The sequence below is a fragment of the Aphis gossypii genome, chromosome 2 (genome assembly GCF_020184175.1).
Source record: "Aphis gossypii isolate Hap1 chromosome 2, ASM2018417v2, whole genome shotgun sequence".
Classification (NCBI taxonomy): Eukaryota; Metazoa; Arthropoda; class Insecta; order Hemiptera; family Aphididae; genus Aphis; species Aphis gossypii.
Genome location: NC_065531.1, coordinates 27,880,893 through 27,906,515, shown reverse-complemented (window position 1 = coordinate 27,906,515; position 25,623 = coordinate 27,880,893). Strand labels below are relative to the sequence as shown.

General features: G+C 28.1%; 2 protein-coding genes across 2 annotated transcripts; both read left to right on the top strand.

Moving 5' to 3' along the window:
* Nucleotides 1–189: 189 nt before the first annotated feature.
* LOC114130816 (sarcoplasmic calcium-binding protein) lies at nucleotides 190–5,478 on the top strand (the record flags this gene model as incomplete). The annotated part of the gene is made up of 6 exons (XM_027995881.2): nucleotides 190–213; nucleotides 657–770; nucleotides 2,278–2,445; nucleotides 3,315–3,458; nucleotides 4,414–4,494; nucleotides 5,071–5,478. Coding segments are annotated over 6 exons (696 nt in total), but the record flags the coding sequence as incomplete, so codon positions are not given.
* A 3,712-nt stretch (nucleotides 5,479–9,190) lies between these two features.
* LOC114130798 (endothelin-converting enzyme homolog) lies at nucleotides 9,191–24,978 on the top strand. Its single transcript, XM_027995860.2, has 15 exons — nucleotides 9,191–9,900; nucleotides 19,778–19,885; nucleotides 19,971–20,169; nucleotides 20,344–20,547; nucleotides 21,190–21,470; nucleotides 22,443–22,541; nucleotides 22,774–22,944; nucleotides 23,059–23,207; nucleotides 23,287–23,509; nucleotides 23,582–23,705; nucleotides 23,768–23,924; nucleotides 23,989–24,167; nucleotides 24,329–24,475; nucleotides 24,539–24,681; nucleotides 24,741–24,978. The coding sequence occupies exons 2-15, from the start codon at nucleotides 19,778–19,780 to the stop codon at nucleotides 24,915–24,917; spliced, it is 2,361 nt and encodes a 786-aa protein (XP_027851661.1). The 5' UTR covers nucleotides 9,191–9,900; the 3' UTR covers nucleotides 24,918–24,978.
* Nucleotides 24,979–25,623: the final 645 nt, after the last annotated feature.

The following is a 25,623-nucleotide window of genomic DNA, read 5'->3' as shown; positions in this document are numbered from 1 at the left end:
AACATACGATATCATAAGACCATATTAAATCGTCGATAACAATAAAGTAGAAATACAATAGTGTTGTTTATGCGTCACGATATTATACCTGCTACCTATGTAATACAATATGACTTGTAATTTTTTTATAATATGTACATAAATACATAATAATAGAATAAAACACGTCACAAGTTTCAGTGTTAATACTGCTCGTTTCCATCTACAAAACAGGTATAGGTGTTATGTTAAATTTTAATATATTCTATTTGCCTCTTAGTTTTTTCTATGCTAAGACTTTACTAATTATATTAACATTTTTAATGGAAAATACTGAAAATAGTACCTAATTCAATCTATAAAACATTTATATTAACTGACGATTTCAAATTCTTAAGGTAGTTTATTTAGATATTAACTAACAAGATAGGCTTCTCCTCGTGATTTTTTGATGTAATATTTTTTTCTAGAATTCCTTTTTTTGGTCAGATAAGGTATCCCAACGTCATATTGATCTAAAACCATCACAAAATGTAGGTCTAAGTATGCCACTTGACAATGTTTATCTACCCATATAAAGTATAAGTAGGTACCTAAACAATTCTGAAACTTTTTTCCAATCCATTTTAATTATTTACAATCTTTTAATTTAAAAAATTGTTTATTGTCGTACCTAGAGACCCGCTGCAGTCAAATATTGTGTGAAAACTGTTTATAGTGGAAATAAGTTTATAATAAGCAGAAAATTATTCGAGAACGACCAATCTACGGAAAAGAACAATACAACCACAGTAAGAATAATATACAATATACATTATCGGTATTAGCTTGTATATTATTATAATAATTTAACTACTTCATTTAGAGGGTACCTACCTATAATTATAATACTTTAATTTTACAATAATACGTTAAGGTAGGTACTAGCCTATATGGCAATACCACTATTTTATATTGAACTTATAGTATTATGCGGTTAAAATCAATGTAGTATTTATCACTATACAATTTTAAAAATTTCAGTATTTTTTTTTATAAATTATTATTTATTTATACACACTATTTAAAAAAAAATATTAATTTACTTATAGGCTAAATATGTGTACTCTGTAAAAATCACAATGTTGCCATTTAGAAGGTGCAATAGTAACATCAGTTATTATTGTCATGCACATAGTCTAGTATAGCTGTATAGATATTTACCTATATTAAAACTACTCATTGTATTTCATTCAACATGACTTTAATTGTTGACCTTTTTTCTTTTTTTTAAAAAACAATATAATCCATGTTAGGTCAAAGCATTGAAGCTTTTTTTAATATTTTAATTTATAGGAACTTTTTAATAATTTAAAAATCAAAATACAAATCAAACTGTAATAATTATGCATATGATTTAATTACCATACTTTTACGAATACACGAATGGTGTGCAAGTAAAACTGTTGTAAAAAGTAATACCTAAGTCAAAATTGTTGGCTTTTACTCATATAATATAATGCACCATCTATCATAATTTTAACTATGTAGTCATAATTAATAAAACACGCAAAAGGCGTCATTTGTGGGAGAGTGGTATGAATTTGCATCCCATATAGTTGTATGCATTGACAATTAAATGCGTAATTTACTGTAAAAATTAAAGTAATATTTAATTTGCATTCAAAAATTATGAAATTATGTCTATGAAACACTGTGATCAATTTGACTAAACCTACTATGCATAATAAATTGCGCGAAACAGTTGAGATGAGTGATCGCACTATCGCGTTATCTTAATCTTTTTAAGTAGTAAATAATATTTATGAAACATGGAAGTTGTTTAAACTTTGATGGAATTTCCAAGCAAATATATTATAAAACCAAAAGTAAATATATAAAAGACAATTATGAATAATGATAATAATTTATTATAAATAAAAATATTCTTTTAAAAATAACCTAAATGCTTAAGTTAATATTCAAACATACATTTTATATCTACTTTTTATTTCTCACCGTATTATCAAAATTATATAACTCAAATATACTTTTAACGCATTCACTAATTTTGTAAATTATAGGTATACCTATGTATATGTACAATTAATATCATACCACTCATACCATATAGAAAATTACCATTTCTAGACTTGCTAGTACTGCTTATTCTTTGCTTACTTCCCTTCAACAATGTATCCTAGATGGTAGATAATTATTCGTACACCTATAAAATAGTAAATATTCGTAAGCGTATATAACATACGCATTGTGGTTTTATGTAAATATGTTTTTTGTTTACTTAATATTTTTTAATAGGAACCGGATACTAAATGGGTATCAGATTTGACTCTTTATCACGAGCTGTTGGATGTAAACAATGACGGTGTTGTATCTATTGAAGATTTAAAGGAGCTGACTGAACGTTTTTCAAAATTGAACGACATGACGGATGAACAAAGTTTTATGTTTACGAGAGTTATCGAAGTACGACTAAAAATTATAAATTACTAATTAACATGTATGATTACATATTTTCAATTATCATATTATATCATTGGAATGCTGGGTGATCAGATAAAGAAATTTTAAATTCTGATTATTAGAATTTAAAATGTGTACTCAAAGACCATATTTTTTAGCAATTCGATTTCTCAAACCATTTAAGGATTGTCCTGTGGCGATGTAAATTTATTTTCCAAATTAAAACTAAAAAAGCCCCAGTTAGGTTAGGAAATACATTTTTCAGATTTAAAGTTTTGATGGCATTGAAAAGATCTCAAGGCAAGTGTCTTTCCTCCAAAAGTGGATAAATATATAAATTTTAAACTTTGAATTTCACCCGCAAGTTAATCTCCTAAGTCCTTTGATACTTGGATATCGTTTTACTAGCACACTATATAAGGTAGTCAGTCGTTATCGATGCAATATCATTGAAACAATCCATAACGCTCATAACCTTCAGAGACGAATAGCACAATTAGAACACACAATGGGCAATTACACTTGTACAATGCCTTATCTTATATCGTATATTTTAAATCTTTAAGTAAGATATTTCTTAAAATAAACTATGTTAGACAAATTTCATGGATTGTTTTAAATTATCGGTGAGCTTATTTTAGTATAACAAAATTAACAATTTTTTGTATGAATGGCTGAATGGCTGGAACGACTACCTTCACCTCCGGACGTTTATACCCAGAATTTTGGGTCCCCTCTGCCCCACCCCCTCACTGTATGTTATTTGTCATAATGCACGTATTGAAATTGAAAACTTACAAGATATTTATCAATATGATTTACTTGATATAATATTTATATTTTACACTTAATATTTAAATATTTCATTATAGAACTTATGGTACAAACATTGGGGATGCATTGATCCATTCGATTACGTTACAGTAGAAAAATATTTGAAGTATATTCAGTATGTAAAACAAAACGATGATGGTCTAAAAGATGAAGTTGTTCAACTTTTGCCATACTTGTTTAAGGTACGTAATTAATTAGTAAAACATTTTAATATACTGCGCCAGTCATCCCTTGGGTAGGCTTCACGCCGGGCCTCGAGGGCCAGTGCTTAAACAGGCTCCACGTTTTTTGACAAATTATGCATATTGCAATATACCCAAACTAATTTTCTACAATGTATTTTCTAGATAATTATTTATGTATACCTACTACTTTAAACTTATGATTATTAAGCATTTATAAAATTACAATCATTACAGAATTATTTGATGTCCAAACTTACTATAAGTAAAGTAATTAAAAATAAAAGTTATTTTGTATAACCTATAAGTAAGTAATTAATTTAAAGTTATACACTTTATAATATGGATAGTACTAACATATACACTAATAAGTAATTGTACGAAACTTTAACGACTGACGTTATAGTGTTTACATGAATATATTTGTTATTGGTAAATTGTATAAGGGGTAGAGAGCATTACATCCACCAACATTATGTTTAATGGTATACTGTATAGGAATAACGATTAATTTGCTTATAAAAATCATATATAGGTTTAATTTTTTTTATCTTGAAATAAAAATTATACATCGTTTGTTAATATGGTTGCATTTTCTAATATTTAATAACATCATTTTTTTAAATTGGGTCTTCTGAATAACTTTCATAAATTATAAACTTAAATATTATTTAAATAATTAAGTTTACTATAAACAGTATAAACTACTTTTTATGTTTACTATAACGCATGTAAGTATTTTTTAGTTTCTACTAAATATAACTAAATGATATAAATATTTAATAATGTTCAATATTTATACAAAATAAATTTACTTGAATAAATTTCAATATAGTTTGCCTTAGGTTTTTAAGTATCTGTATTTACATAAAAGATATTTTTAATTGTATAAATTGATTTTGAATTATTTCAACTATTATTGCAAAAATAATTAAAACTATTGTTTTCCACATAGGTGGTTGACAAAGACCAGAATGGTGACATTTCAAAAGAAGAATATATTAAATTTTTAGAATGTATTGGGACATCAAAGAAGGTAATAATTATTATTTACAAACTACAGTCAATTTATTATTATGTTTACTTTGAATTCTTAATAAATAGGACTGGGAATTTAATAACTATGAAAAACTAAATAAATTCTAAATTCAAATTAGGTATGAATTGCAAATTTGATTCAAGACGAACATACTAAATCCAAAATTGTTTTCGCATATATTTAGACCAATGTGTATATTAAAACAATATTTTGTTAATGTTTTTATTGCATATTAGGTGAATTTTTTATGAGGTTTATTTATTTATTTACTTTTATAATTTATAATTATTTATATTATACATATTTTTAATATTTTATGAATATGTACTATGTATTTATTCGTGCATTCTAAGTCATAAATACATAATATTATAGATTTGTTTTATGAAGTTTTTTAGCATAATTAGATAATATTATATTCATTAACATTTTTAGTGCATGTTTCACTAATTGTTAGTGATATGAGTGATGTATAATACATTTATGCATATTTTATAGTTTTTAGCGCATTAAAATTCATGCTGATGAATATTGATCGATATTAATATTATGAAATTTCGGTTTGTTATACAGGCCAACTTAATCAAGTCATTGGGAATTGTAAATGATAAAGATGATACGATCAAACTAGAAGATTTAATGTTGGTTATTAAAAAGCATTTGTTTCATAGTAAAAATAAAATTCAAGATCAAGATTCAAAAATCAACAACAGCACCGTCAACTTTAAGTACAACTAACAACAATTATAACATAATCTAATAAGTACACTTAGCTGTAATATATGTATAATGTACCTACTACCTATATATATATAATACATGTGACTAGATACCTTAATACTTATTCAACATAATATACTCGCTTATTTTTACATTAATATTATCTATGCCTATTGGTTATTACTTATTTATCATAAAACATTGATGATAGATGAATATATTGATGTATATTGTTATTTGTTATTTTATATTATTATTACAATAAAGGTACACTTTAGAATTTATACATTTACAAAATTATTTAAATGCCAAATGGTTCGTTATTATAATTTACTTGTGTGTGTAGTGTATTTTTAAACCATTATATTATAATGTTCAATTGTCGATATTATCACGAGGGAATAGTTCAATATTTATACAAAAGGTAAATTTCGCATTTTAGAACCGAAAAATAAAATATATATTTGTTATTATAATAATCTATATGTATACGATAGCTATAAATGGGTGTATGGTGGGTATAACACAGTTTTTAGTTTGACTTTTTAATAAATCATATGATTGTTATCGGTTATGCGACTGATTTATAACTGTGTTCAATCTAAGGCTTATAATTATTTACCGTAAAACTACGCAGACACCTACGCGTATACGGGGATTAGGCATTTGGCAACAGTTATGAGTGTTATGACATTTTTATACGGATATAGATTTTCATTTATAGCGACGATGTCGAATTTCTGGAAAATTAATATAACGAAGTGTGTGAACAAACTGTATCGTCTGTATCGTATAGATCGTATAATCGTTTGGACATAATATATAATCCAATACAATGTGTACATTACCTAGATTCTAGACGGTCTAAATTCGTAAATAATAAATTTAACTAGGCTTACACTCGATTATGTCACACAACTCGTATAACTGCGTTATGGCATTTAGAGCATGTGATATTTGAACAATATTGTTCTCTCTGGGAATTTGAAATTGTAATCATATTGGTGTCCAAGTTAAACAATTTGAAGTTTATATTGTTTTCGTAAATAATGGACGAGAATCGGAATATAATACATAATGTATTATCTAGTATAAATATAAACAGTCAGGGGTTTAATACGCATTACAGTTAACAAATAAAAATAAAATACTGGATAATAATGCAGGTATCCATGATTTAATTTTTAAGTCGTCTTTTGTAAATGTTTGACTGGAAGAAATAAAAAAAACGTTCTAAGTCATAACGAACAATTGCATGTAGATCGCACTGTCAAGTTGCATCCGGTATGAATGGTTTGCGTACCTATAAATATATCACAATATAAATTATAATATATCATGACCCGAGCTAGGCACCGTGAGGAAAATAATAATTATTAACGAATAGAGTATGTTTTATTGTCATTTAAACTAGTGGTGACAAACTATAAAGCGTAATTCTAAAAGTGTCATACCTATTATATAATATTAATAATAGAACGTATAAAAATATATTATACGATAATACAGCCACGTGTAGCCACTGAATAGATTAAGTAGAATTTCATACTCTCTGCATAGTCATCCTAGGAAGTGGGAGGAAACAGGACTGCAGGAAGTGGTCTCGTCGTTTTTTACTTAGATATGGGTTTGAATCGCGTTCGATGAAAATAATTGGAAAATTGATACTTAAAACCATATTGTTTCAGTGTTTCACAGCACAAAATGTAATGCTTCATGTAGAAATAATGACAAAGAAATATCTTAGAAGTAATAAATAAATAAAGAACTGTCAAGCATAATTATAAAATATTATTATAATAGGGAAAATATGGTAGGAAAAAAGTACAAAACCAAGATGTATTGTAATATTTTCAAAAAATCCTTAAGCTTTTATTCTACTCGTGTAGCATTAATTTGCTGCTTGGAGATTTGATATCAAGTATTATTATACTAATTGTAATGGCTTTTTCCATACAATATAAATCTTTTGAAGTATTTTGAATTTGAATAAACGAGTTGTAAATTTATTAGGTTTCGGATTGGGCCTAGCAAATCATAAGAATGATAATTAATATAAATATATATGATTGTAAAATAATAATAATATATTTATAATTACTAACAATATTTACTGCAAATAATGTTTTTATATTTAGCAAAAAAAGCAAAGGTTAAAAGGTTCCTAGCGGTTGGTTTTTAAAGAGATAAGGGGAGAAGAAGTCAAAAATATTTTCAAAAATTGCAATCATTTTTAAAGTAGATAACAAAATATCTATGTATATTATATAGATGTACAAATGTACAATACCTTCAGTATAAATGCTATGTGAGATATGGGTATTATAGATTCTATATTACCTATATAGTAGGTTTATCAGCTATATTCTTAACAGTCATCCGGATTCATAGAACTCACGCAACAAAAATATTTAAAATAATATTATTTATTTATTATAATAAAAATATTATGATTAGAGTAGAAGATTTCTACTATTTGCATATTTGCTATGTGCAAGCGTAAGAAAAGGCTCTAGTTAAAAACAAATTTGTTTCATGTTACGAGTTATGATACATACAGCCATATTATGTAGCCTATATGTGGATATTTTTTGATATTTTGGAGCCATTTTACACATTTTGTTTTTAATAAATGTTATTAAAACTACTACTAATTATTATATCATTTTATTATTTAAAACTTCCACTCACTGGAAAAATGGCTGCGGATCGATTATGAAAATCGAATCGAAAATATTTGAGTCATAATATAATATGCAGTCTGTATCTTATTTGACGTCGTCATTTTTTTGGGTAGGTACTATTTATTTTTAACACTTATTATTATTAAACGATTAGAAAAAAAAATGTTTAGTATATGTCTTTACTGCAGCATATTTTAGGGTTTTTGAGTGCATATAAAAAACCGTCTGCTTCTTCTACTTGCTGCGGTGCATTTTTTGATCATCTGCTCGAATTATAAGACCACAGTAATAGTATTTGTATGTAATGTAGTATATTAAATTGTATCCGAGCTGAGAATACGCAGTTTGTCGAAAACGTCAACCAACCTATAGACTCGTCCTGATCAGTGTTGAATCCAGGTATACTTCAGGGGGGCGAATGCCCCCCCCCCCTGACAAATACAACTTTTAACAAAATGTACCTATTTATTAAATGCGCAATACTCGTTACGATTACAGCGCCTAATGGCATTAGGTTAGGTTTTAAAATATAATTTATTTATATCAATGTTTTTATACCGTTTTGCCAGTATAGGTATATAGGAACTATCTACTGACTGTATCACCATTCACCAATGAAAAAAAAAAGTGAGCCACCCCCAAAGAAATTTTCTGGATTCAACACTGGTCCTAATATTACAACAAAAAAATACAATAAGACGACTATAGTTCGTTTTTGGGAGAGACGGCTTGAATAAGGCTGCGCTTAGGAGACCGCCGTTTTCGTTTCAAGTGGCCACTTACGCGCAACCGTAAATTCGTTAAAATCGTACTACACGCAGTGTATACGGTGTGCGCCAAACCGCAAATATTATAATATTGTATACTTATAATATAAAAGCTAAGCATATTATACGGCGTAATGGCGGTTCGCACGTCGAACGTATTGAAGTACGGTTTTTTTCTCCACGATACAATAATATCGTATGCTGCGGGTGCGCGTACGAATATGTATATATTATAATAATCGAGTTTACACGTTTTTGACAGGGACAAATGCCAAAACAATCCGCGTTAAGGCATCGGTGGGTGTCGAAGTGGGGAAAAAAAATAGCAACGAGTAAAAAAAAAAAAAACAACAAAAAATAGTGTAAAAAAAAAAAAGCGCGCACGTTAATCGGGCCAAAGGCGGTGGTAGTGGCGAACCGCTCGCTCGCGGATCAATATCGGTCCGGTGACGGATCGCGGCGAGTCGAACGCGCGCGCGGCACAGCCAACGCAGCCGCCGATATCGCACCACCAGTCACCGCCACCACTGACACTACCGCCACTGCTGCTGCTGCTAAAACTATATACACTGCACACACGCGCGTATACGTTATAATATACACATATATATATATATATAATAGTAATAACAATAATAATAATAATAATCGCGAACGAGCACGCGAGTCGTGCAGCCAAAATCGGCAGTGTAGTGGTTTCGGCTGCAGGAGGAAAAAAAATATTGCGCGCACGACCGCCGAAAACTCAATTAGTATAAAATAACAAATATTATAATATACGCCTCTAAGTCGAATTTCCGGCGCTACACACAACGCGGTAGTCGGCGCGTTTCCTGCCGCGTGGTCGTAAATTCGCGGTACATACAATATAACATTATTATTGTTATTAATATAAAGTGACGGCGCCGCCGCCGCTGTTAGTGTCAGTTCGGCGGTCCGCGGTCGAAAAACAAAATTCAAATTCAACAACCGACCGCCGAGAGACCGGTCGCCGCCCGCTCCTGGCCGGAGAGTCCGACTCGCGCGCGCGTGACACGATAATCGCGGACGCTATGACGACCGGCGCCGCCGCCGCCGCCGCCGTCACCGCCGCAGCTACCACCTGATCGCCGCAGACGACGTGGGCCCGCAGCACTATGACGACGACGATTCGCCGCGGTTGAAGTGGTCGACCGTCCCGACCTTCCGCTCGTTCCCGGATCCCGTGACGCACACACGACGTTTCGTCCAAGGTAAAATACGCTCAGCACAATATATAATTTAAATATATATATACATAGGTTACTTTACTATAGATTACACGCTTGAAATGCTATAGACGCGCGTAACGTAAGCGCCGGGCCATAACGCTCGCGTGTTTTATGGCCGTCAATTCGCGCTTTTCCGCCGATATTATTATACGACGACGACGACGACGATTATATTATATTTTATTGTTTGTCGAGCGCGCGTGGCCTGTGAACGTCACCCCTCCTCCGCCACGAACACTTCGTATAATATATATACTGTGCGCACGTTATTAGCTTTTGGAAGAGGTGCTCCGAACTCTGGGGTAACGATAATATTATAATGCGATCCGCGGGGACATCGCGATATTTTATTATGATATTATATGCTTGTCGTGTTGTAGACGGACTCGAACACACGCCGATTGACGTTTTCGGTCCCCCGCGGTGTTCAACCCTTAGGTATTATTAATAATATGTCTGACTGCGAACCTCACCCGGGAAAACTGTGTTCGCGCGCATATGTCTCGAATGTGCACCTATACATTTTATAGCATTCGGCGCAAAACGGCGACCTAGAAAGTTTGGGGAGAAGGGCTGCTTCACGAGAACGCCACCGCGCGCTGATATAGTGCTGTGCTTGTCTGGGAGCCGATTTATATATATGTCGCGAGTTTTCGAATTATAAACATAATAAATATAGGCGCGAGACGAAATAATAATATTTACAGTGTCAAATTAGAAAAGTTTTGAAAGGCCATACGACTGACTGTTTATTGTTCTCGCGGTATACAACCCGCAGGCGCTACGCCGCCGTGGTATAATATTAAGTACTTTAACAATGATAGGTATATCGATGTTTTCCGACTTTGCTAACTTTTAGTTTCTTATATTTACGTCTTTCGAGACTTGTTACCCTGTGACCTATGTTTGTATTGAAAACGAAACATGTCCGAAGACGCAAATTTAATTTAGCTTATCCCGCGTAGAATATAATAATACCTATTATGTTACTAGCAGCGTGCAGCGTGTCCAGAATACGGATAAATCACTTTTTTTTTTTTAATAATATACCACAATCTACGTAGACCTAATACAACCGATTATTAGAGCATTTCTCTATAATCAAATATGGCAATAATCTTATAAAAGATCAAAACAAAATTAATGAACTGCGTTACGTTTACCTAAAGCACTCGCGATATACGTGTTCATAATCTGAATGTAGTTCAATTTCAGCTGTACAGGCTTAGCGAATGAATTGTATTTTTATCTTAATACAACATACTACAATATTTACACTACTTCTATAATATTCATAGTTTATTATACAATGCACATACATAATAAAAAAATATATTGCTCTGACAGCATCCGTTGTATCGTTATGACATTATTGGACCATTCTAAGTTACGACGCTGTGAATTGCACAATCAGTAAACGTTTATTTCCGTCCTAAAAAGTAAAAACCAATCGATGATAAAATTATGTTTGCTGTAGTGCTATAACCAGGCAGACGACCGTTTCATAGCACTATATCAATAATCAATACATAGGTATAATTACTATATTTGTGATTCGATATCGTTTTGCGATTACAAAGTGATTTTCAAATATTAATTTTACTATACTATATATAGTGATAAATAAACATCAAAGTACTCTTTGATGAGAAACTTTAGGAGCGGGATTTAGTTTGCTTATACATACGTTTGGAATATCTATAAATTTATCGGCTAATTACACGAACGTTTAATAAGAATTTTGTGACTTAGGAACAGATAAAGTACATCAAGATCTCCCCCCCTCCCTTAGGTTGAATATACTACAAATTATTTATTATTTTATTCAAATTTATAAATAACACATTTGTAAAAACACATGTGAACTACTAAAAATAATAATGTAATTACTATTATAGCGTTTATACACATAGATTACCGTTCATTGACGGAAATAATCCAGCAGTGTTAGGTAATTTAAAAATTAAACAAATTACTTCTAATAAATTCAAGTTAAGCTTGAAAGCTCAATATATTTTCTAAATCAATTGTTATTATTTTTAATATCGCTCTTGTATAAATATGATAATATTTCTCATGCTTAATGGTATATACTATATAGCTATTGCCTGCTCAAACATTTAGATTGGTTTCATATAGTGTACCGGATGTCAGGACGTATGTTATTAGAAAATAATATTTGATTTTATATGTATAAAAAATACAGGCATAACAAGTGCACAACAAAACCATAGACGCTACTGCCCTTGACAATATTTCATAATAGCGCTGGCGTTCATTGCGCCCTCTTTATTATCGCTTGGCACGTTATGAGAAATTTTACTCCTTATCGCGTATCTTTGATAATAATTCTGCCGGCAGGCGGTAATCCGGTATATAAATTACTAAATATGTCTGCGATTGCCCATGCCGCTAACCTCTAACTTATATATTTTATTGTATTACTCATTGATAAGAATAATGATGCGAGTAAAAAAGAAAAAATTTCAAATGTAATTTTACACCAGTATACCAGCTAATACACCTATATTAAATTCACAATTATCAACAAATTTTTAGTGAACACAACTCATATTTAAAATCTAAACATATACTAATATAGTATATTATGATACGTTTTTTAAACAAACAATAATTATATAGTAAGTACATGTAGTATCGTTTGTACCTACTAAACGATACAAAATGATAAAATAATGATACGATCGAAGAGTGGCGTATCCAAAAGACGATTAGGGAGCTATAACTCTTCCCCCCCCCTTAAAAAAAATTCTTCTAAACCTATTTTTTCTTCTTCTACCTGCACCTATCACCATATAGACCCCATTTCTTATAAACCCAAAATCATATGAACCTATAAATCATCTATAGTAGGTACCTACACAAAATGTTATAATTCAGAAATTACTTAATCGAATTTTATTTTGATATGTCATCAATTTGAGAAGATTTTCCCACAAAATAATTTTTATTCAAAAAGGGGAAAAGGCGGGTTTTATTTGAAAAACAGATGTATCTCTGAAAGGTACTCTTTAATGAATAAGTTCAAATAATCTAAACATTTGAGAGTATGTATATACTATATAGGAAGTCTTTAGTATATTCAAACATTCCGGATTTTGAATAACTGCATTTTTAAAAAAGGGGATTAGAATTGTTTGGTGGATTGTGTTGGTGAATATACTTATAAACTTAACCAACAAAATAGAAAGTACTTAGTTTCTAGACAACATACAATTAAATGCTTGTAGCACTATAGTACTTAAAGATTTTAACTCGATCAATCCTATAAAACAATTGTATACCTAATCTAAAGAGGATAAAGTCATAAAATTACAGTTTTTAAATAATTTCTTCAGCTTTTGTTACGTATTGCAGTCGATTAATTTAATTAATAATATTATACCTAAACAGCAGAAACACATTATTATCACGTTTATTTTAACTTGACATGCGTCTACCCACTCTACCCTATCTTTCTCTATGTTAGTTATGACAAACATATTGACACGCGCACGTTATTTTAGTGACTCATACAACTGACCAAAAAAAATCATTTGTATGAATTGTTTTAAGTTATAACAAGAGAACAGGAATCAAATTAGTTACGTAGGGAAAATAAAATTTTGAACCAAACATTTTTATTTAAGTACCACGTTGATACAGAAAGGTACTATACTGTTAGCTTTACGGCCTACAGGTTAATTTACTATGTATATTAAATAGTAAATAATAACGCATGTTTGTAATATAAAATTACATTTTTTCAATTTTTGAAAAACTATTTAAGTATTTGAATCGTATTTAAGCGTAAAAAAATCTAATGAAGTTGTATATTTTTTATTTAAGAATGAGAATTAAGAATTGTTAATCATCAATAAAATGCAGTTATATTATTATATATTGTTTTTTTTCCTTGTACATTACTACTATCCATTTCATTAAAAGAAAAATATTTATAAATAAATATTTTATTCAAAAGTGTTTTAACTAACTTTCATGCAATCATCAATTCGATTAAAAGAACACAAACGAATATTCAATTTTTTTTACATCCGTTTCTACCTTATAATATTATATAAGGCTTGTATCATACCACGTCAATTAGTGTTATTGTCATAGCAAAAATCACATTACAATGTCAATATTGTGTTTATAATTTTAGCTAATTAGTGGAATTATCACCACAGCATACAATTTAAAATAATTTATGAAAACCGTTATGTTTATTGATGGAATTAATTTGTTCAAATATATTTTTAGTTGACGTAAAAATTGATCGTATTGAAATATAATTTTGTGTTTTTCTTTATATTATATATACACATATAATACAATTATTGCGAATTACATAACAGTTTGTCATATAATATTATTTATTATGTGCAAATGTTATACAACGTTTAAGAGTATTATAATATTCTAATATTTTATAAGGTGAGGTATAATATTATATTATAAAGGTATCTACCTATATTGTGTATTTGTATTTGTGTACACTATAAATAAAAATCAAAATTAAAATATAATTCATATAGATCTTGTGTGATTATGCGTTAAATCTTTTTATATAACTTTTGGATGAGACATCGTTTGAAGTATTTATATTCTAAAATACTGTACAAAAAATAACTTTACTTAAATATTAATAGATTAATTTTTTTAACACATACAAATAAAAAAATATTCTAAGTGATGACTGATAATTGTTTGCTACTATGCAAAACATGATTTGAACTCAAACAGTGTATATTATACACATTTATGTAGGTAGATACATTAACTATGAATAGAGAGATACAACATCATGTAATATTTAGAAGCTCTATACGCACAAAATTTGGATAGGTATCAGCAATTATTCTCACTATTGAATTTTTTGAACTTCATTTAACGTAACAACAATAAATATTTTAAATATTTATCTTTGACAGCCGGAATATTGTATATAGGTATTTCGCGTAAATAATATGTATGATGTATGTCAGTTTGTTAATTATGTCTTTCAACAACTCGCTTTTCAAAATAAAAACACGATCTATAAATTATATTCTTAAACTATTTAAGTTTTAAATATTCTTTTTTAAGCAATACATTTAAAGGTATATACTTATAACATGCACCAATAAAGCCACTTAATACGTTTTATTTTTGTATCCCAAGATATAAATAATATATTATGTATAATGGGTATTGTATAATATATCGAGTTGCACCAACCCCATGGTTAATTTTTCATAAAGTTATGATTATATCTAACTAATATAACGTATATAATATATGTATATGTGGTTTTATTTAATTTTGACATTTATCATAACTAACTTCAGATGATACCCAAATACTTAAATTCCTAATTTTAGGATTTTAGATCCTTTTTGAAATATTATTGAATAAATTTATAATACATTTTACTTACTTTATTTTATAAGAATTTACAATTTATGAACTAAATTTATGTTGTATTAATGCTTAATATTATGATTATTTGTTATTTATTAAATATTTACATGATGAATGTATAGCTTATTAGTATCAACCTAATAGCAGTTTATTCACATTTTACAATATCTAATATAAAGTGAAAAAATTAAAATATCAAAAATAAAATAAATTTAAAATGAATTGTATTAAAAAGTACCTAGCAAAATATAATATACTATTATAAGTAATATTAAACATAGAAATGAATACTGATAACTATAGCTATTATTATTTTAAAAAAAAATAAATAAAAGAGATTATTATTGTTTTAAGAAATTCCATTATGAGTAATAATCTTATATTAACAATAATTATTCTATAATTTATAGTGTATTTGAAGTCGGTCTTTTGAATAATCATATTATTTAATTGTTATCATTTATTTATACATTTTAAAATTATACTTCTATTTGATTATTTTAACCAAAAAATAACCTTTAGCTTATTAAGTATTGGATTTACAGTGAATAATATGCATTAAAATTTAAAATTAATTCCGCTTAATATATACATGTACATAAACATGTTTAAACGTATTAATTATATATATATAGTTTTAATAGACTTTGTTTTTAATTATAGATAAACACACTAAGCTAATTAATTTAATTTGATCATGTAATTTATCATTGTTTTAATGTGAACAGTGTGTTAGCTAACTTCTATAATTCTATAATTATAATATTAATAATTTTGTATGAAGTACTAAACTGATATTTAATAAAAATTATTTATTCTAGTTTTAAAAATAAATAAATAAATAATTGTTGTGACAAAAATATTAAGTATTCATTTTTTTTTTTTTTTGTATTTTAGATGTTTGAATTTTTTTTAATAACGTCAAATACTTACATTAAATTGTATACAGGTTAAGCCTGCTTAACGCAAACATGTTAATTTTATTGCCTAACCAGTAATCAATAACCAGTAATATTCGTAATAACTTTTATCAAAATATTTTTGAGTATTGATACCATTGGTTGCTATAACAAATTTTAAATATTCTAATCTTATTAACATTGTCACTTGATTCAATAATTTATGTCTTCTGTTGAATAATTTTATTTTTTAAATATTAAACTATGACTTATAGTGATGCCTTAACCTAATCAACTTAAGTTATACTATCCAAGGTTCAGTATTGTTCCATGCTAACAATACCATTCGCGATCTTGAATTTAATGTATATCTTTCACTAAATAAAATTTCAATCATCGAAATGCCTGTTGTTAAGCTTTTAAAATAGTATAGGTTACTTATAAAGCATTACATTCAAATATAAGTAATTAAATTATATGCTTTATTTAAAACTCTTTATTATGCACTTGTTTAATCAATTATTGAATATGGCTAAGTTCTCTAGAATTTCCATAGCCAATGCTGAAAAGTTCTATAGACAATTGGAAAAAATTCAACACGAATTTCCTAAACATAAAGCTTTTCACTCAAAATTGATAACCCACCACAAGATTATGACCCCATATTCCATAAACTCAATTTAGTTAGTTTAGCTGACCTCGCAAACTTTCGATTAGTATTGACTTTCTACAGAAACTTCTCTTCAACAAAATTGATTGCCCACTAATAATTTTCAAACACAATTCAATAATTATTTCGAATAATATCTTATCAAATAAAATGTTTTCATTTCATTTTTGCTCTACTAATTATTAACTTAATGAGCCATAAGAACCTTTATACTTTCTTGTATCTATTACAACACTAACCCGTCTTTGTTTAGTTATAAATTTGTTTTCCTTGGTACTTCATTTAATCAAATTTTGCATTGTATTTACTTGTCTCGTTTTAATTAAAAATAATCTATTATTAAACATGTTGTAATATATTTTTAAAACACAATACATCTTCTTATATCTTGGTACAACTTGGTTTTGTATCAAGTCTGGTTCATACAATCTTACCAATAAATAATATTATTAATAATAAAGAACCGAATTTTTAATTAGTTGCTTATTATTTGTTTATAGTAATACTATATATACCATATAGTTCAGTAATTTTTAATATTTTGTGAAATGAATAATCTTTGAAGTCATATACATCCGTGATGGTTATGACTTTATGAGCAAAAAAAATATTATTTCAATGGTACAATAAATAATAATAATAATAATAATTAATAAACAATGATTCAGATGGTTGATATAATATATTAATAAATAATCAATGAGATTATTAGGATTAAATTTCTGACCTAAGTTTTGAAATGTTAGGCTTAGCGAGGTAATATATAGGATATTTTTAACAGCAAATCGAAATAAATGTAACTTAAGGGGTTTCGATACTTCTTAAAATACACTAAAGCAGGAAAAATATTTTCAAAGAGGTATGTGTAAGTGGGAAATTTTAGGTTTTAAAATTGTAGTACTTTAATTGATAGTTCTGAATAATCACCTAGTACAATAAATTAAAAATTTGCTAAGGACGTTTAATTGAATTTAAATTTCAAACTATTATTTTTAAAGATTTCTATCAGAATATAGTTTAGTGATAAAACCAAATATAAATTAATTTTATCAAAATCATATAACGTTATAGAAAAGATAATATTTAGTTTCTGAAAAAAATATATACTCGATATATGTGTAATGATGCTTTCACATTACAGGTAATAATGTGCGTTGCTTTATTATAACCGTTTCGGTTGAAATTTATTATTTTTAAATCAAAATAAGCGAGCTGTATAATGATCGATTCAATGCTTTTATTTAAATATACTTAATTATAAAACGCTCGCTAAGGAAGCGATTTATATATTCATGAACTATAATACGTCATTGTCACCGACACGACGTTAAAACTACGACTGTAGACTCTTATTGCATTTACTTACCGGCTACTAAACTCGGACCAATTACTCGACTATCAATATCGTTTATACAGAATACAAATAATAACTTTAAACAGTTCAAGCATTGAATAATTACTATGCACTGAATAAAAAACCGTCGATAACTATATATCACGTTTAAACAATATATAATCCTATATAATATATTATGAGTTAAGATAAGATAGGTACTTAATAGCCGTCATGACGACCATACATAAAGTCTTATACACACATATATACTAGAACACATGGCCAGAAAGACGATAGCGTCAAAAACGGGAAAATTCAATCTCGGTCGATGATTACCTTTTAGATTCTGAACAATGAACAGAGTGATGAATGTATTTGATTCTAGAATGACGCGCGCGCGTGTGTGTGTGTGTGTGTGTTTTTTTTTTGTGTAAACGATAACTTTTTGAAATAATGCTTCAATTTAAAACTTCAGAGGTGGTTTTCGGTAGAAAATTGAATATCCTTGGTGCATTATAGAGGTCATATAAAAGTTTTCAGCAATTTTCAATAACGTCGGGAAAAACGGGAATTTTTACACAAAACCAGTTTTCGACGAAATCAATTTTTTTATATTGTTGTAATTCAAAAACGAATTACCTCAACCTAAGATTAAAAAACTTCAACACTATAAGTTCTCCATAAGTTTTCCTTCAAATAACTATAGAGAAAACCCGAGAGACATTTTAGGGAAAAATGTATGAATTTAAAATTTTTACGAAATACTATAACAACGATTTATCATCAAACGATTTTAAATATTTGTTACTATTTAAAAAGTATAAATCGTAGATAGTTGAAATTTTAACAGTCATTTAGATTGGCATTTTCTTTACATAATTTAATTTTCAAAATATTTATTTCGCTGATTTCAAGGCTAATAATAAACGACTTGAAATATTCATTTTTTTTTTATAAATGTTGATAACATTTTTTTAACTAAGTCAAAATAATTGAAAATTTAATACAAAGTTCTTCATGAGTTAGTCTTATAGTGATTCAAAAATTATAAGAATACATATGCACAATTTATTAGCATTTAAAGTTCAAATATTGACCAAATTCATCAAAATCATAAATATTTATAAAATACTTTGTAGTTAAAAATGCATAAAATATTTTGTATAAATTAGATAAGAATTGAAAATTTAATATAAGATTTTCCATAAGTTTGGCTTTAAATAAAAAAAGTCTAACTACGATTGACGCCTAGCTAAATATTCATATAAAAAGGGTATGCAATGGCCAATAATGGACGATGGTATAACTACAAACTAAAGAATATCAGTTGGTCGTTCAGAATAAATTAACCATATTATGATCATAATTCTACTGTGTTTCTAATAATAATAATAATTAACAAATAAAAACAAATGATTACCTACTTATAATTTATTATTATTATAGTACCTAATTATTATTTGTAGTTTGATTATTTGAATAATTTTATCTTAAATTAACATACACGATACGCTATGATTGTATTCATTGATTTTAAACGATTTTGTGTAGATGGCACATTACAAACATAAAGTATTCGAAGAGGAGACGTCGAGCATGGGCTCGGTCCATTTGACAGAAGGAGTAACAGCATCCTCCACACACATCCGTTTTTATACAGTAATAATTAGATTATATGGAATAAAATATTGCAAATAATACATTAAATATTGGTATAATAATTTAAAAAAATAATATTTAACAGGGCAAACCTAAAAATATTTGGTCTCGATTGAAAAACAGAACGTCGTTGGAAAAAGTTCTTCTCGCCTTAACCCTACTAAATGGCGTGATATTGCTGTTCATCGTTATGTTACCGGTGCGTCAGGAAAAGTGTAATCCCCCCACACACCAAATTCCTGACATATACGAAGACACCGATTCTTTTGTTAGTACTGGACAAGGTAAGATTTAAAGTGCCGTTAAACGCATATGCATATATTTTTTGATACACGAGTGTAACGACGTTTTACAGTAAATATACATAGGTATATTTTAATGTACAACGAAATTATGCTGAACATATGATTTTTACTAAACTCATAAATCATAATTCATAATCAATTGGCTGTCCACAGATTATTGTATGAAGGAGACGTGCGTAACGACGGCAGCGGCTATAATCAAAAGTATGGACACAAAATCCGATCCTTGCCAGGATTTCTACCAGTACGCTTGTGGTCAATGGATAAAAGCAAATCCGGTGCCAGACGGCAGATCTATGTGGGGCATGTTTAATGAGTTGGAAATGAACAATCAACTTATAGTTAAAAACGCACTAGGTACCACGGCGGTTTTTTTTTAATTTACTTTATATACCATCAAATTACCAAGTATTGTTTTGTCTGACCTTAAATATTGATTTAATTAACCTTCATCAGTTCGGTATTAAACGATATATATTATGATTTTTCCTATTTTCCCGAGACTAGAGTGAATCAATGATTATTTTTTAAGATATAGCATGTTTTCTGTTTGATACATTTTTATTCACATTTATGTTGATCTACTACTTGAGTCATGACCAGTTTCACTCATTGCCCATTAGAATTAGTTTTTTTTGTACACGTATGGTTCTTCAAAGTTAAGTTAAAGACTTACAACATCAGTTGAAATTTGTAATGGAAATTCACACCAGTCATGTATTTATGTAATAAGGAAATTTAGTATAAACGAATAAATAAATTATCCAAATGCAGATTATTTTAAAACTGACCTAAATTATTACGAATTTGTAAAAATGGTTTAATTATTATGTGTGTCCATAATTATTTGCTTTTAACCAATTCCAACTGATGCTGCAATTTGGTGTTTGATCTTTTTATTATTATTATTCACGAGACGTCTATATTTTCTTAACAATGAAAAATTAGTAAATACGTAAATTTTTAGGTTATTCATATAAGATAATATTATTTTTATAGAAGCAATTCCTATGAACACTAGTAGCAAAGCTGAACTCAAAGCCAAAATGTATTTTACGGCTTGCATGGATCCAAATAATACAATCGAAACATTAGGTGCCACACCATTACAGAACCTTATTAAAGACATTGGTGGCTGGAACATATCCGGAACATGGAATGTATCGTCGTGGAAACTACAAAGAACTTTAGAAACAGTTCATAATCGGTTCAATATGGGTGGACTCTTCTATTGGATGGTTGGTGAAGATGACAGAAATTCAAGCAGGCACGTAATTCAAGTTAGTATTCAACAAAATGTACAACTATAGTGAATCCAAAAGTTCCTATAGAATACAATGTAATTCACTTAGCATCTATAGTTCTTCTCCGTTTAATCACTTAATAATGCGTATATTTAAATTTTGATTTATGGAAACTATGAGTGTGCTTAATATTTTATTGAAAGTGCTTAGATTTGTTTATAATTTAAGGAGTATTTTGTGGTTACCTACTGGCGTGATACAAACTTATACTTTTTTTTAGTTAGAACCGGCTTTTGTGTAAATTAATAAACGTACCATTTTTTTTTTTTTTTGAGAATATTGATGCATTTTAATCAAAATTTGAACAAATAGTTTTTGAGTTGTATAACTGTATGCAACTTCTAATAAATGTTTTAAAATGATGGCATTAAGTAGGTACAAATAAAATATAAAAGAGTGCTATTTTATCGCGTATACTTATAAGTTATTAATACAGTAAAACCTGGAATCGCTTGAGACCAACAATTTTGTTTTTTATAGAAAGATTTTAACTTATTACACTTGGACAATTTTTAGAAATTAAAAAAACTATACTAAAATAATATTGATTTAGTACCTACTACAAGTTTACTATCTTTATAGCCCTGATACCTTTTAAACCTATTATCGTGGACTTTATTGCATTAAGTTTAATAACGCAGAAACTTCTAGTTCAAATTTCTATTAATAAAATAAATATAAACATCAATCATTTTGTAAACATTATCTGATTATAATGCACAGTAAACATGCGACGAGTTGTCTTTTGAAATAAAGACTTCTTAAAAACTATATATAAAAAAAAAATTAATTTAAAATATAGTTAAGTAACTAGATTTGAAAATTAGATTAAAATTTAGAAGTAGAATTTGAATAAATTAAATAAATTGTATTATAAAGATGCTTTACAAATCTCTCAATTTTAAAAATTAATTTTAATTATATTTTTTATGTGTGTGTGTTGTGCAGATCGATGAAGGTGGACTGACATTACCTACTAGAGATTTTTATTTGAACGTTACAGCAAATCAAAAATTATTAGATACATATCTAGATTATATGACAACGGTGAGCTTATAATTTATTCATATATTTTGTGATTCATTTTTAATTCAATTAAGAATACAAATTTTTTTTTTTTTGTTATTTTATGTGAAAATATATATCTATTTTTTTATTACTGTTTCATACTAATCAATAATAAATTATACTTAAAAGTTACTTATTTGTTATTATAACTTTACATATTATTAATATTATCCATTAATTGAATTAGAATCGTTTATGTTTGAGGTTTTAGATTGGAACATTATTGGGTGGTGAACCAAATTCAACAAGACTTCAGATGAAAGAAGTTATTCAATTTGAAACACGTTTGGCTATGTTTACGGAACCCGATGAAAATAGACGCGATGAAGAAAAGGCCTATCACATTATGCCTATTAGCGAATTACAAAATTTAGCTCCATTCGTAAGTGTACAAGTTTTTTTAAATCATTTTTTTTTATATTTATATAAATTTAAATTTTAAACTCCTCTCTTTTTGCAAATTATAATTACTAAATATTAATAAATGTTTGTATAGATTCAATGGAATCTCTACTTCAATGCAGCTTTTAGATTAGTCGATAGAAAGATTTCATCTAAGGAAAACGTCGTGGTATACTCACCCTCGTTCATGTCGAACCTTTCTGCATTAATTACCGAGTACAGTAAATCTCCGGAAAATAAGACGTAAAAAAATTTTAAAAATGTTAATTTCAATCGTAAAAGTAGAAAGTTAACTAATTATTGATTATTTTATACACAATAGGGTAATTAACAACTATCTAGTGTGGCAAACCGTCAGGACTGTTACTCCTTATTTATCAAAAGTTTTTCGAGACGCATATAAGGGACTACGAAAAGCATTATTAGGATCAGAAGGTGGCGAACAACCATGGCGGTACTGTATTAGCGATACAAACAACGTATTGGGATTTGCTCTGGGTGCATTATATGTCCGCGAAGTTTTCCACGGACAGTCGAAAAAACTAGTAAGTAACTATAGGTATATAGAAATAAACTGAAATAAAGAAATCAGAAACTAAATATTTTAAATTTTGTAGGCTGAAGATATGATCAATGAAATAAGAACAGCATTTAAAGATAATTTCAAAAATTTGAAATGGATGGATAAAGAAACACTCATAGAAGCCGAAAAAAAAGCAGATGCTATAACAGATATGATTGGTAATATATATAAACACATTAAATGCTATAAACGAAAAATATTCACTGTGGAAATATTTTAGGTTTCCCAGATTATATAATGGACTCTAATCAATTGGATGATAAATATCAAAACTTGACTATACGTTCCGACGAATATTTTGAAAACAACTTACGTGCTATTCAATTTAATTTAGTGCAATATTTATATAAGCTCGATCAACCTGTTAACCGTTCAAAGTAAAAACATAACACACGTTAACGTTTAATTTAATAACAACTAAATTAATCGATTTTATTTCAGGTGGAGTATGACCCCTCCAACAGTAAACGCATACTACACGCCAACCAAAAATCAAATAGTCTTCCCAGCAGGTATTTTACAGGCACCATTTTTCGATCAATTGCAACAGTCTTCTATAAACTATGGCGCTATGGGAGTTGTCATGGGACATGAACTTACCCATGCATTTGATGATGAAGGTAAATCTAATACTCATCTATATCATAAAGAATAATTTATAATTAAAGATTATTGTGTCTTATAAGTTATAGCCTTATACCACACTGAAGGCATCATAATTCTTAGCTTTTAATTATGTTAAAAGATATTTGTTTAAATATATTTCTTTTTAATTTCAAAGGTCGAGAATTTGATCGCTTTGGAAATTTACATCAGTGGTGGAATAATAAAACAGTAAACAAGTTTAAAGAAGCGACAGATTGTATGATCAAACAATATTCAAACTATAAAGTCAATGGTTATAATATAAATGGAAAACGTACATTAGGTATTCTAAAATTTAATTATTTTTATAAAATAATAAATTGCATAATAAACAATTATATTCCAGGAGAAAATATTGCTGACAACGGTGGACTTAAAGCTGCATACCGTGCTTATATCAAGTTACTTAAAGAAAAGAAAGCTCAACCAAATCGTTTGCCTGCTGTTCATCTTACCACGCAACAATTGTTTTTCGTCAGTTTTGCCCAAGTGAGTGTGAAAAATTAACAAACAAAATGAATCTATTAAAATAATTCCTTATTTTTTAGGTATGGTGTTCATCGAGTACAGATGAATCTCTCAAATTACAAATGGAAAAAGATCTACATTCACCGTCCCAGTTTAGAGTAAATGGACCACTGAGTAATTTTGAAGAATTTTCAAAAGTATTTAACTGTCAAATAGGAACACCTATGAATCCAGAAGAAAAGTGTATTATATGGTAACATAATCAAACTTTGAGTATTTGATTTGGCCTAAAAAAAAAAAAAAAAAAGAATAAAATAATTGAAAATAAAATATTTAAAAGTTATATAACCATATAAACTACCTAAAAACATTTATAACTTAAAATAGAACATATTATGACTATACATTATAAGTATTTAACAGGGCTAAGCATGCACTAACAAATTAAAAAAAAAATAAGTTAAGTTGATTAACATTTTTTATTTAATGTTATCTTTTTAGACTTAAAACTGAACGATGTATATTTTTATTTAATAAGAAATGATTTTTAGTATTGTTTATTTTTATTTTTACTTGTAAAGGTAATACTCTAAAAGTGTCATGTAACTCAATGTATTGATTATATATTTTATTTTGTTGGCATCATTTTACGAGTTATGTTATTTGTTTATTTTTTAATTAGTTACTCTTAATCGTGAATGAAAATGAACGATGTATATTTATTTCTATTAACAAATACTCAATGTTCAGAAATATTAACCATTTTAAATAGTTATTAGTCCATACAAACATTATAGTAATTAACAAAACTGCAATACTTAAGCTTAGATCTTCGCTTCTAATGTGATAACCAACACAAGCAATCCTTTAACAAGGATTATTAAACAAAACAAATGCCGAACATCGTGGTGTGATAGTTAAATTAAAACAATACTAAAACAATGACAACAATAGAAAAAAGTC